The sequence below is a fragment of the Octodon degus genome, unplaced genomic scaffold, assembly GCF_000260255.1.
Source record: "Octodon degus isolate 3935 unplaced genomic scaffold, OctDeg1.0 scaffold00032, whole genome shotgun sequence".
NCBI classification, from domain to species: domain Eukaryota; kingdom Metazoa; phylum Chordata; class Mammalia; order Rodentia; family Octodontidae; genus Octodon; species Octodon degus.
Window position 1 is genome coordinate 846,359 of NW_004524608.1, and position 12,310 is coordinate 858,668.

A 12,310-nucleotide genomic window follows, 5' to 3' on the forward strand; every position below is an offset into this window, starting at 1 on the left:
GGACTCAGGCCTCCCAGCTGATTACCAGCCTCATGTAGTATAAAAATATGTGATACACACCTGCAGTCCTAGAACTTTGGAGGCAGAGGCAGAATTGTCATGAGTTCAAGGCCAGCCTAAAGTATATAGCAAGGTCCCATTTCAAAAAGCAAAGGGCTGAGGCCAGGGAGATGGCTCAGCGGAATAAGCGCTTCCCTGGCAAGTGCAAGGGCCTGAGTTCAATCCCTGGTTCCGCAAAAAAAAAAAAAAGCAAAGGGCTGAGGATATAGCTCAGTGGCACAGTACCTGCCCTGCCCAGTGAGTGCAAGGTCCTGCGTTCAATTCCCAGTCCCCTCCCTCAACACAAATCCATGGCAACTGATAATTTACGGTGACAGGAGCAATCTGGTGTCAGTGCTTTGCTATAGCTATATTCACACTTATAGGTGATGGGGAGATGTTGAAAGGGTAAGATCCGCCCAGTATTCTCCCAGTTACTTAGAGTCCTGGAGTTCATCTCGGGGCCGAGAGGGCCGGGGAGATGGCTCAGTAGGATAAGCACTTGACTGGCAAACGCAAGGATCGGAATTCAATCCCCGGTTCCGCCAAAAAATAAAAAATAAAAAAAATAAGATTTCGGGGCCGAGGAGATATAGCTCAGTAGAATAAACGCTTGCCTGGTAAACGCAGGGTCCTGAGTTCAATCCCCCGTACCGAGCTGACATTTTGTGACTAGACTATTCGCACCGGAAGAGCCTACCTCTCATCCCTTCCTCTAGAAAGCCTATAGTGGTTTTTAAATCTGCCCCGGCTCCGTCCATAGAAGGTCAAAGGCAGAAACGTCTGAAATCTCGCTCAGAAAGGGTGGCTCTTTCCAGGGAACAGTAAGTCAAAACGAACTAGAAAATGGAGCCATCTCCTCTAGGAACAACAATTCCCATCGGCCTTCGCGCAGAGAATGCGCAAAATGTGCCAGAGGCGTCCGCAAATCCCGCTTCGCTTTCGATTCCCAATGTCTCACGGTGTCTTGCGCTGTCTTGGTTGCCTATTGCCCACTAAACTTCCTGTTTCCACCAACTCCCAGCATGCCGAGGAGCCAGACGGGCGACTGAATTTCCGCTCCGCAATTAGACTACATTTCCCAGAAGCCCAGTGGGCTGACTGAGGGCCCACGTGCGAGGTGGTAGGCGGAGGCGCTGCTGAGCTACGCACGGCGAGCTGAGGGCCGCTTCATTCAGAGGTACCATAGCTCCGGGGTTAGTCAGCAAGCAGGTGTCCGAACGCTCTTCTTTTCTCTGGCTGTGGTTTAGTCGCCTCCGTTGGATTTTTTTGCACCAGAGCATTGGAGCGGGTGGGTGAAGAAAGCTGGTGCCGGGAGTGTCTGGGAGCAGGGTGCGCACCCTGGAGGAAGCTGGCGGGCAGAGCTTTCAGAACAACGAGCTGAGGGATCGACGTTCCTCAGCATTAGCAGCCCGCGGCCCCTCCAGAGCACACAGTGAGGGGACGCCAGCCTCTGGACTGTGTAGGAAGCAGAAGGAAACGGTGTAGAGTCGTGAAGCTGCCCTGGGCTGGCTGCTGGGCCGCCTTCCTGAGCCACAGACCTAGAACGACTAGTTGAGGGTGTCCGTGCAGCACACGCGGGTGGCTTGGTCTAAAGATTGGCCCCACGCCTGCTAAGCGCAGTGACTCAGGGCAAGTCATATCAACTCTCAGGACCTTGGGTTTTTTGTCCATGAAAAAGATCATTAGGTTTTTCACAGTAGTGCATTGCAGTCATTTGTTGACTGTGAATGGGGATACTTAGGGAAACAATTAGTCTCCTGCCGAACAAGTACTTTAGTTTCCCTCTTTGCTTTCGTTCTTTTTCTGTGTGTATTTTAGGGAGGGGTCTACAGGGTGTTCAGAGTTTCACTACTAGATCAGATTCGTACTGATCCTCCCGTTATCAGCCTCCCAAGCGCTGGGATTACAGGCGCGCCACCTCTCTGTCTCAGTCGGCTTCTCAGCGCGCCCGGGGGCGGGGTCGGCATGCCGGGATCAAACCTTGGTGGCCTTGAGCTCACTTTGTAGCCCAGGCTGGTCTCAAACTTGCAACCATCCTCCTGCCTCAGCCTTCCAAGTGCTGGGATTACAGGTGTGCACCACTATGCCCAGCAACTTTAGTTTCTTGATTCCTTCCTCTATAACTCAGAATATTAAAATTTTTAAAAAACATTTATTTGACTCGTAGTGATCCTCCTGTGTCAGTCTCCCCAGGGCAGGGGAATACAGGTGTGTGCCACCACGCCGGTTTTCGGTGGTGGCTCAGGCACGCCAGACCAGCATGTGGTACCTGGTGTTGAACTTCGGTCTTTGCACTTGCCAGGCAGGCGCTTAGACCATTGAGCTATCTCCCCAGCCTGACTCAGAATATTTTTATCCAAAAAGGATAATACTATTCGTATTATTCTATACCTTGCACTGTTAAAAATATTTAAATGGTACCAGCAATGCTGTTGGGTTATGAGTGGTGAAAGTGAAGAAATTAACTGTATGGACTAGGCCAGATGACAGTAGGGAGTCAGGTGGTCTGACTCCCCAGCCCTGGACTCTTCCATTATATTGCACTTTGTTCATCCTCTGAAGACCGGTTTATCCTTATTTATAAAGCAAGTTTAACGGTAACTTCATCATTTGTTCATAGGCTTAAATGAGATGATACAGAAAGGCTTTTTTTTAAGACAGGATCTCACTGCATAGTTCAGGTTGGTTTTTAACTAACTGTGTAGCTCCAGTTGGCCTTGACCTTGAACTTGTAGTGATAATTTTTTTTTTTTTTTTTTTTTTTTTTTTTAGGGACGGTTGTACAGAGTGTTCAGGGTCTCACTACTATATTGGCCTCAGTGATCTGCCTGTTTACAGCCTCCCAAGAGCTGGGATTACAGGCATGCGCCATTACACCCAGTCTCAATTGCCTTCTCAGCAGGCCCCGGGGGTGGGGCCAGCACTGCAGGCACCGGGATCGAACCCCCAGCCCCTTTGCCTGCTTGCAGCTGAGTTATTTGGCGGGCCCCAAACTCAGGAACTTGTGCCTGGCAGGCAGGCACTTATAGCACTGAGCTATCTCTCCAACAGCGATATTACTGCCTTAGCTTCTAGAGTGCTGGAATAACAGTCTTTCACTACCACACCCAGCCGGAAAGACATCTAGATGGCACCTGGCGGGCAATAAGTTCTCAGTAAACTGAAGTTAATTTTATCTTTGCCAGTTCTTTAACTTTTTTTTTTCCCCCAGAACCGGGGGATTGAACTCAGGCCCTTGCGTTTGCCAGGGAATCTTAACTATTTTGTTAATTCAGTCCATTGTCCAAAACTGGAAGTCACTAATCCCAGCACTCTGAAAGGCTGAGGCAGGAGGATCACAAAAATAATAACATAAAATTAAAATGGGAGGCCTACAGTATATACTTAATAGGGAAATTTAGTACACTATAACCTCCGAGTCTAGTTCTGGGTCTTTCTCTTTTCTTTTTTCTGGGCCTTTTTCCCTTCTAAAAGCAGCATAGCGAGGACTGGTTATTTCCTGTCTGGGATTTGGACATTTTAACTCCAGCTTTTACCATGCCTTTTTTTTTTTTTTTCAGAACTGGGGTTTGAACTCAGGCCCTTGCGCTTGCCAGGGAAGTGCTTATTCTACTGAGCCATCTCCCCGGCCTAAATGGAAAAAGGATTTTTTTTTTTTTTTTTTTTTTTGTTCCTCGAATGCCTTCAGGGCACTTTTGGCCAGCGGGAGAGTTGTGAGGTTCGAACTCCAGCAACCTGAGGCTGAGAGCTTTGTGGAAGCAGCCACTTAAAGGCCTGAGCTAGGGCCATGCCCCCTAACTCCAGCTTTTAATCTCAGCTACCTGTGTTTCTTTTGCCCTGTGATTGCCTTCCTGTAGCCGCATGCCAGTGTTTTTGTTCCATTGCCTGTTTCCCTGCCATTCTGCTGTCTCCTCATTTAATAACTCTCAAGTGGGCCAAATTCTACTGGGATCTGATGGGTTCAGGAGTGAGAAGAGAGATACCATGGCTCCTAAAATCAATGAATATTTTGGTTATTGAAGTTATATATGGATTTAAGTGCCAGTTTCCCGCACATGACAGCATTGTGACCCGGGTCATGACTTAAGCCTGTTTTCTCCTGTGTAAAGTGAAAATAATACAATTTTGTGAGGTTCAAAGAGATGAGACTCACTGAGACGCAGAGTAAGTGCTTTAACCACTTAATGTTTTACCCTGGGTGTCACTCAGGCAGTGTGCTTATGTACTTGACTACGCTGAGTGTCTCACTTGGGCAGGTATCATTTCAACCAGTCTTTTTTGGTATCTTTTTTTCCTTTTCCTTTTCAGTGCTGGAGACTAGACCCAGGCCTTGTACGTTTTTTAGTCCCACCCCAGTGGGTTGCTCCAACCAATCCATTCTTTTTTTTTTTTTTTTTTTTTTGGCAGAACTGGGGATTGAACTCAGGCCCTTGCGCTTGCCAGGGAAGTGCTTATTCCATTGAGCCATCTCCCCGGCCCCTACCAATCCATTCTTACATTGAATAAATGTAATAAAATTGTCATTTTTATGTTATCTTATAAAAATTTTTGAAATATGCAATTTTTCATCATTTAAATAACATCTGGTAAGTCATTAAAAATGTTCTTGCAAGGTATAGTGGCAAACACCTGGAATCTTAGGAAGCTGGTCACAAGTTGAAGGCTAGCCTCAGCAGCTTGGTAAGATCCTGTCTCAAACATAAAAAGGATAAGGATATGTAGCTCAGTGCAGGGCCATGAATTTGATTCCCAGTTACATGAAAAATAAAAGTTCCTTCCCTTGCTCTTAGTCTCCTTGCTTTTCTCTCCCAGAGCTGGGAAAACTTCTGAGTCTCACTGGTGAGATTTCTCACAGCCTCCAGCTATGCGTCTTTCTGCCCTGCTGGCCTTGGCATCCAAGGTCAGGCTGCCTTCCTACCACCGCTATGGAATGAACCGCCCAGGCTCCCTGGGAGATAAGAAAATGAACCGCCCAGGGATCCGGCGACGACCAGTAGTTGTGGAACCCATCTCTGACGAAGATTGGCACCTGTTCTGCGGGGACATGGTGAGAGCTTCAGACAAAAGGATGCAGTGATGGGGAGGCTCCCCTAGTCAGAGATACACTTCTCTGATCCCTGTGTCTTCTCACAGGTGGAGATCCTAGAAGGCAAGGATGCTGGGAAGCAGGGCAAAGTGGTTCAAGTCATCCGGCAACGAAATTGGGTGGTCCTGGAGGGGATGAACACAGTAAGTGAAGAGTGGAAGAGCACACCCAAGAAGCCTGTCATTGTCTGTAAGAGCAGCATAAGGTGGCAGGAATCTGGCTTAGGGGGCAGTTATACTAATGAACGTCCTATTTTTCAGCTTGGACTGAATGTGGTGAGTAGCAAAGGGCAAGCCGCCTTTGCACACCTTGCTTTCTGATAACTCCCTCTCTCGGACAGCATTTCCGCTACATTGGCAGAAGCAGGGATTCTCCGGGAACCATGATTCCTAGTGAAGCCCCCTTGCTGCACAACCAGGTCAAACTTGTGGATCCCATGGACAGGCAAGCACCTGGGGCTATGGTCAGGGGTTTCTCACTCCGGGTCCAAAAAGGTTTGATCACAGACGATAGGCAGCCCATTTATCCAATGGGATGGTGAGTTCAATGCTCTGGAAATTGTGAGGCCCATCTCCTGGATACTCCTTACGAGTATCCCCATTACTAAGGGAGAGAAGTAAGGTGGTAGGTAGAGCTTTAGTGCTTTAAACCACTACTCCACTTTTGGGATGGGATGGAATGTGATAGAGGTACATGGATCCTAGGTCATGCTCACTTTTTGTATCTACTAGGAAACCCACTGAGATTGAGTGGAAGTTTACTGAGGCAGGAGAGCGAGTTCGAGTATCTACAAGATCAGGAAGAATTATCCCCAAACCTGAATTTCCTAGAGCTGATGGTATCATCCCTGAAACATGGATTGGTAAGGCTGGGTGAGGGGCAGGAAGAGGTACAGGGGTGGCATAAGGAGGAGGAAAGGGTGTTAAAATAAGTCGGCAAACCCAGTCATCTCTCCTCCACCTCAACAGATGGCCCCAAAGACACATCTGTGGAAGATGCCCTAGAAAGAACGTATGTACCTCGTCTAAAGACACTGGAGGAAGAGGTGATGGAGGCAATGGGGATCCAGGAAACGAGGAGACACAAGAAAGTCTACTGGTATTGAGCCTGAAACAGCAGCTTCTTCTGTCTTAGCTGTGAAAGTCGAGATGCCTGTTCCTCAGATGCTAATAAAATGCTGCGAGTCCTGTGTGTTTCTACTGTCTGCTAGTGACAACCCCCCCCCTGGCATGCCATCTCCAGGGCCCAAGGCAAGAGTTAGTTTCGTTATTTAGGTAGAACCTAAATGGAACATGACCTTCCTGGGGATGGGATGGAAAGAAACCAAAAGGTCTCCATGGAGACCTCTGAGCAACAGAAGGTACCACCCAGGTCACTGCTGGGAAGGCATAAAGCAGTGACATCTGACAGCAGCACTTCTGCAGGGCAGATGCACATCTGTCCTTTTCTGAACTTCTTAAGGAGGAAATAGTCTTCTGAGATTTAATAAAAAGAAAACCACATGGCAGGATACAGAGTTAACTTGAAGGACCTGAGGGAGGGTGCAGGGTGCTGCTTTTTGGGTGAAAAGGAGCACTCTGCCCCTCTGGTGCTTGGTGGTTTTAGATGGGATCTTTGATACCCTCTTCCTTGAGCTGTGTTAGCTGTCTTCACTCTCCAGAGCAGAGAAGGCCTGACCCAGGGGCATCTTGGTAGCCACCAGAACCAGGTTTCTAGGGGACAGTTCAGGGTTGAAGATGGGCAGGAGCTCAGCATGGAAGCCTAGAAGAAAAAGTAGGGCTAATCAGAAATAGGATACATGGGCCAGTTACTCAATTAGCACTTGCTGCCGGTCTGCAGGCTCAGCCACTTTTCCCCCACGGGCAGACTCCCCAGGAGGAACTGGGGTGTCTTGAGGCATTGACTTGAGGCTGTCCTGATGCCCTGCAAGTTCTCCATGTCTGGAATGCTTGCTTACAGCACCTGAGGGAAGCACCACCAGAGGACAATGTGGTAGGAGTCTGGATTCCCTAACAAATCCCCCACACCATGAGATGATGATGAGATCTAATGGATGTGACACGGGATTGAAGGAGGAACTTTAAAACCTTAGCCCCCCTCCCGTCACCTTGCTCCTGAAGGTAGAGCAGCCGGTCCAGCAGAATCAGTGTTTCCACCAGTGGGGCAAGCAGGAGAGCCAGGCTGAAGAAGGCCACCACCCGGTTCTCCTGGGCCTGGTGAGCCCGAAGGTCAGCTAGGTTCAGTGGCAGCTGGGGATCCAGCCCCACTCGCTGTAACCCCTGCTGCACATATCTGTAGGGTTAGCCAGATGGCACTTAGTAGAGTTTTAGGAACCTCCACCTCCCACTTTTAACTTTGCCTGTTCCTGCTTTGACTCCAACTTTGCTTGATTGGCTACCCTACTATATGACTTTCTGTTTTCTAAGATAGGTTCGCACTACATAGCTCAGACTGGCCTTGAACTCACGATGGTAATTCTGCCCCAGCTTCCAGAGCCTAGAGTTACAGGTGTGTGGCACCACCAGCTAAACTGTACTTTTTTAAGTCATCTCATGATAGGTGGGTGCACCTATTATCCTAGCTACCTGGGAGGCTCAGGCAGGAAGATCACAAAGTCAATGCTAGTCTGGACAACTTAGCAAGATATTGTCTCAAAAAAAAATATAAATAAATAAAAGGGTTATGGATATATATCAGGACAAAGCTCTGGGTTCAATCCCCACTACTGGAAAAACAAAACCTAAAACCCCCCAAACAAAACAGGCCATGTTACTCATGGTGGCCCAAGCTAGGCTCAGCTGATCCTCCTGTCTTAGCTCTCAAGTAGCTGGGACTTGGGCATTTACCCCAGTGCCTTGCCTACTATATATCAAAGGTTTTTCTGGCTATAAATTAATGGCAAGTTGGCCAAAAAGATTATATTCAGTTTTTCCTAGTTATTTGGCCATTTTTCCCCCCAGTACTGGGGATCAAACCTGGAACCTTACACTTGCTAGGTAGGCACTTAGGTTGCCAGGCCACATTTTTTTTTTTTTTTTTTTTTTTTTTTGTATGTGTGTGTGTCCAGCTCAGCCCACCAGGGGGCAGGGCTGGCTGGCATGTGGTGTTGGGGGATTGAACCGTGCGGTCCCTGTGCTTTGCTAAGCTTGTTCTAAGTAGGTGCTTTAGACCACTGAGCCATCTCACCAGCCCATGGGCCACATTTTTAGCATTTAAAAACTTTACATTTGGCGTGGAGTGTAGCTTAGTAGTAGGGTGCTTGCCTAGCATGCATGAAACCCTGGACCTGAGTCCCAGGACTGCAGATAAAACAATCACATATCTTTCATAGTCTCCTGATAGAGTAAGGACTTTTGTTGTGGTAGCAGTACTGGGGATTGGACCTGGAATCTCAAACTGAGGTAACTACCCAGTCGGTTTTCAGGTAGGGTCTCACTAAATTGCCCAGGCTGACTTTGATTTTCCTGCCTCATTCTCCCATGTGCCTGGAATCATAGTTGTGTAGCAGTATACCTGGCTAAGGACAACTTTCAAAGACATTTGGACAGGTTGTCCCAGTCAGAGAATCCACTCCTTTAGGGAGATTTTCTTTGGATGTGCTAATAATGGGTGAGCAGTGTCAGGTATCCAGTGGGTAATCCCCCCAACCTCACTCTTCAATCTTGAGCTCATGGACCCTGGGGATCCCCTGCACGCCTGGGCGACGGAGCTCAGGTCGGGCATGTCGGATGACGGTTTCCAGTGCTGCACGGTAGCAGTGGGTTCGGAGGCCAGGGCCAGCTTTCTGTAACCGCTCAGCATAGTCCTCCAGGGCGTGGCAGGCCCCCTCCCGGAGTCTGTAGGGCAGTTCACAACCAGGCAGCCCAGCCACCCACTGGCTCAGTGGGTAGCTGCCAGGCTCACTGAGCTTCATGTAGCAGCAGCCCACTGAGGCCAGGGCTGCCACCTCAGGACAGCAGCAGAAGTGCCTCAGCAATGCTACACTCAAGTCTCCACAGGCGTGGAGACCCGTCAGCAGCAAGCGAGTGTCACCACCCTGCTGTGGCTTCTCCAGGGGAAGCAGAAGTTCCTCACACAGGGCTGTTGGGTCAACCCACTGAACCACATGTTGGGGGCAGTGGTGAGGGCCCCTTTTGACCACCTGTGGAGGCAGGAAAGGACAAAACTGAGAAAGACTGTCCTTGGGTCACCTCAGCTATTGGAAGAGACCCAGATTCTGTGTTATTTCTCAAGGAGGAACAGGGAGAGAGGCTGGGGCACAGGAGAGAACTGCTGGACTATAATCAGGGATGAGATAAGCTAGCTCCACTGTGGTTGACTTTGCAAATCTTCATCTCGTAGACCCTGGTCCCCCCCCCCTTAGTACTTTGAGCAGTGCTGGGGGTCAAACCCAGAGCCTCATGGCTGGGCAAGTACTCTAACTCTCAGCTACACCTCACCCCCAAGTTTTCTTCCTGGATAATGTGTCTAATGTCTGGCTGTAGCTCAGTATAGTGCATTTGCTGGTTTAATCCCTAGCACCTCCCACAATAATGATTTTTTGGGGGCTGGTGAGATGGCTCAGTGGTCTAAAGAACCTACTTAGAACAAGTTTAGCACAGGGACCGCGACCGCGGTTCAATCCCCCAGCACTGCATGCCAGCCAGCCCTTCCCCCAGGTGGGTTGAGCTGGCCACACACACACACACACACACACACACACACACACACACACAATAAAATAAACTTTATAAAAAATAATAATGATTTTTTGTATTTTGAGACAAGGTCTCACTGTATCAGTCAGACTGGCCTTGAACTCACTGCTATGTAGTCCAGGCTGGCCTCAAACTTGTGGCAAGCCTCCTGCTTCAGCACCTTGAGTGCTGCTATTATTATGTGCCACCAGGCACATGACTATAATAATGACTATAATACCTGACCAGCCTTTTTTTTTTTGCAAAACCAGGGATTGAACTCAGGCCCTTATGCTTGCCAAGCAGGCGCTTATTCTACTGAGCTATCTCCCCAGCCACTCCCTTTTTTTGTCTGACCAGCTACTTAACAGACTATTATGAAAAGAACACACTGGTGTGGAAAGTATTCTGTAACTCAAAAGTGCCTTTGGGATGTGGGAAGGCTTCAGGGTAGGGGCTATCAGGGAAGAGAGCAGAAACAGGGAGTATATCATCTCAAGCTGAGAAACAGGAACACAGGAACTAAGCCAAGCAGTCACTGCTTCTGCAGTGGGGCTGCCCTACCTGTGGGTTCCTTTTCTTTTCCAGAGCCTGCAGAAGCTCCTGGTCCAGGCGCTGTGCTCGCTCCACCAGTCTCTGATCCCCTTCAATGCTCTTCACCATCAGCCCCAGCCCCAGAGACATGAAGCGGGAAAGATGGCCCTGAAGTCATGAGAGGGAAGACAGAGTCACCCCGGTTCAGAGCTCTGTCCACATCACCCATCCTAACAGTGGCTTGGACACCTGGGTCCCAGGGCCCACAGAAACTAAAATTCTCTGCTGCCTGTTTCTGCCACTTCTCAGAACCTGCATTCCTGGCCTGAGGCCGGATACCTGCCTTCCAGTTGTTTTATCCTCATGGCTCAAAGACAGAATGTGAGGGGTCTGGCTCACCTGGCCTGAGCCCACGTCCACAACCTGAGTGCAGCCAGTGAGGTTACTCAGCTTCTTCACCAACTGAAAGAAGAGGGAGCAAAGGTCTCTTCATTCCTGGAGCCAACATGCATGAGGGTAGAGGAGCCAAAGATGGTAAATGGAAGATGGACACAGGGAGCCCTGAAAGACATGGAAGTCTGGAAACCAGAGTGGAAGATAAGCATGGCTGTCCTTGCCCATATTCAGGGCATGACTGTCTCCCCCACAGAACAAGAGCCCTCTGTGAAGCACAAAGTACACCATGGAGATGTAAGAATGGAAATAAGAGTGATTCAGACACAGTTGCCAATCAACCTAGCAAAGGGATGGAGAAAAAGCCACCCAACATAAGAATTACAAAGCCACCCAGGCAGAATTATAGTGTCTGCTGAGAAGAGAAGCTTCTAGGGTCTCTAGTCCCACATGTGGAGTGCAGAACACACATTTCTATAAACCCCTGGCTCTGGGTTTCCAGACATTGTTCATACTCCTCACCTCTCCTAGCCTGCGGATCTCATGCTGCTTCTTGGGCCTGACATGTTTCCGGAAGGGAGCTGTCAGTCTGGAGCTCTGACTGGGGTTCTCCAGGAACTCAGAGGGGGTCTGAAAGCTGGGTGTCCGTGTAAAAGTCAGGGCATAGGCTGTGGACTTCAGGGCCAGCAGCGTGAGTGGCCACACAGACCTGTACCTGAGATAAGCCAGCCCAAGCTCTAGTGAATAGTTCTGTCATTTCTTGAGTTTACCAGTTCCTAACTGGGGCCTCGGGAGACATTACAAAATGCTGGGTAATGTTTCCGCAGAGCCTAGTTCTTGAGCTCCCTAGCACAGGGCCTTTCCACCCCATACCTGACTACCTCCCCTTCTCCAGGCATCCCCAGCAGCTGTGTAGCCAGCTCCGGTGGCTCCAGTCCATCTAGCGCTTTCTGCCATGAGCAAGGGAGTGTTCCCCACAGGTTGTCTGTGAAAAACTCCTGCAGAAGAAATGGAGATGCAATCAACAGGACACTACCACATACCATGCCCACTCTTCCCCACCCCACCCATCAGGTACCTCTGCCTCCTGGAGGCAGCTTTCATCCCAGGCCCACTCCCTCCTCCCCCATCTTCTGGGGGCTGACCTCTGCTTCTGGGGCCAGACTGCATCCTGGACATCTTTCATTATAACATGTCCCCAGCTGTGTGTCAGTTCTCTCCACTTTTTTTTTTTTGCAGAACCAGGGATTGAACTCAGGCCCTTGCGCTTGCCAGGGAAGTGCTTATTCCACTGAGCCATCTCCCCAGCCCCTCTCTCCACTTTCTCCTCAGGGGCAGGGGGAGTGGGGCTGGTATATATGTGTTTGACCTCAAAGTCAGATATTTCTGTTAGAGCCTCTGCAGCAGCTGGGACTACAGGTGTGTGTACCTGGTTTCAGCTGAATTTGTTTAGTGTAGGAACGGTGTCTTCTTCAAATATGTATCCCTATCACAGTGACTGACACAGTATTAGTACATTATCATTTTGTAACCTGCCACTTTATGTGCCACACACGTATGTATGTACATATATGCATAT

General features: G+C 49.2%; 2 protein-coding genes across 9 annotated transcripts in view; one reads left to right on the top strand and one right to left on the bottom strand.

Moving 5' to 3' along the window:
- Nucleotides 1–1,140: 1,140 nt before the first annotated feature.
- Mrpl24 (mitochondrial ribosomal protein L24) lies at nucleotides 1,141–6,327 on the top strand. Of its 5 annotated transcripts, none has more exons than XM_004629725.3 (6): nucleotides 1,141–1,219; nucleotides 4,898–5,089; nucleotides 5,176–5,271; nucleotides 5,469–5,572; nucleotides 5,860–5,990; nucleotides 6,097–6,327. In XM_004629725.3, exons 2-6 carry the CDS (start codon nucleotides 4,907–4,909, stop codon nucleotides 6,231–6,233), a joined length of 651 nt encoding a protein of 216 aa, XP_004629782.1. In that variant the 5' UTR covers nucleotides 1,141–1,219; nucleotides 4,898–4,906; the 3' UTR covers nucleotides 6,234–6,327. The 5 variants fall into 5 exon arrangements, with proteins under 5 accessions (XP_004629782.1, XP_023569419.1, XP_023569420.1 ...); XM_023713651.1 differs by having other exon boundaries at nucleotides 4,855–5,089; nucleotides 6,097–6,326; XM_023713652.1 differs by having other exon boundaries at nucleotides 1,159–1,251; nucleotides 4,855–5,089; nucleotides 6,097–6,326.
- Nucleotides 6,328–6,599: 272 nt separating this feature from the next.
- Nucleotides 6,600–12,310, bottom strand: part of Rrnad1 (ribosomal RNA adenine dimethylase domain containing 1) — a 12,110-nt gene continuing 6,399 nt past the window's right edge. For 3 of the 4 annotated variants that reach the window (XM_023713644.1, XM_023713643.1, XM_004629726.2), the window contains exons 2-8: nucleotides 11,605–11,729; nucleotides 11,254–11,446; nucleotides 10,738–10,800; nucleotides 10,369–10,506; nucleotides 8,782–9,269; nucleotides 7,236–7,420; nucleotides 6,600–6,889 (exon numbers count right to left, since the gene is read on the bottom strand). In XM_023713644.1, coding sequence (XP_023569412.1) covers nucleotides 6,768–6,889; nucleotides 7,236–7,420; nucleotides 8,782–9,269; nucleotides 10,369–10,506; nucleotides 10,738–10,800; nucleotides 11,254–11,446; nucleotides 11,605–11,729 — 1,314 coding nt within the window. In that variant the 3' untranslated portion in view covers nucleotides 6,600–6,767. The remainder of the gene's footprint in view (nucleotides 6,890–7,235; nucleotides 7,421–8,781; nucleotides 9,270–10,368; nucleotides 10,507–10,737; nucleotides 10,801–11,253; nucleotides 11,447–11,604; nucleotides 11,730–12,310) is intronic. The other variant, XM_023713645.1, reaches the window with a different exon arrangement.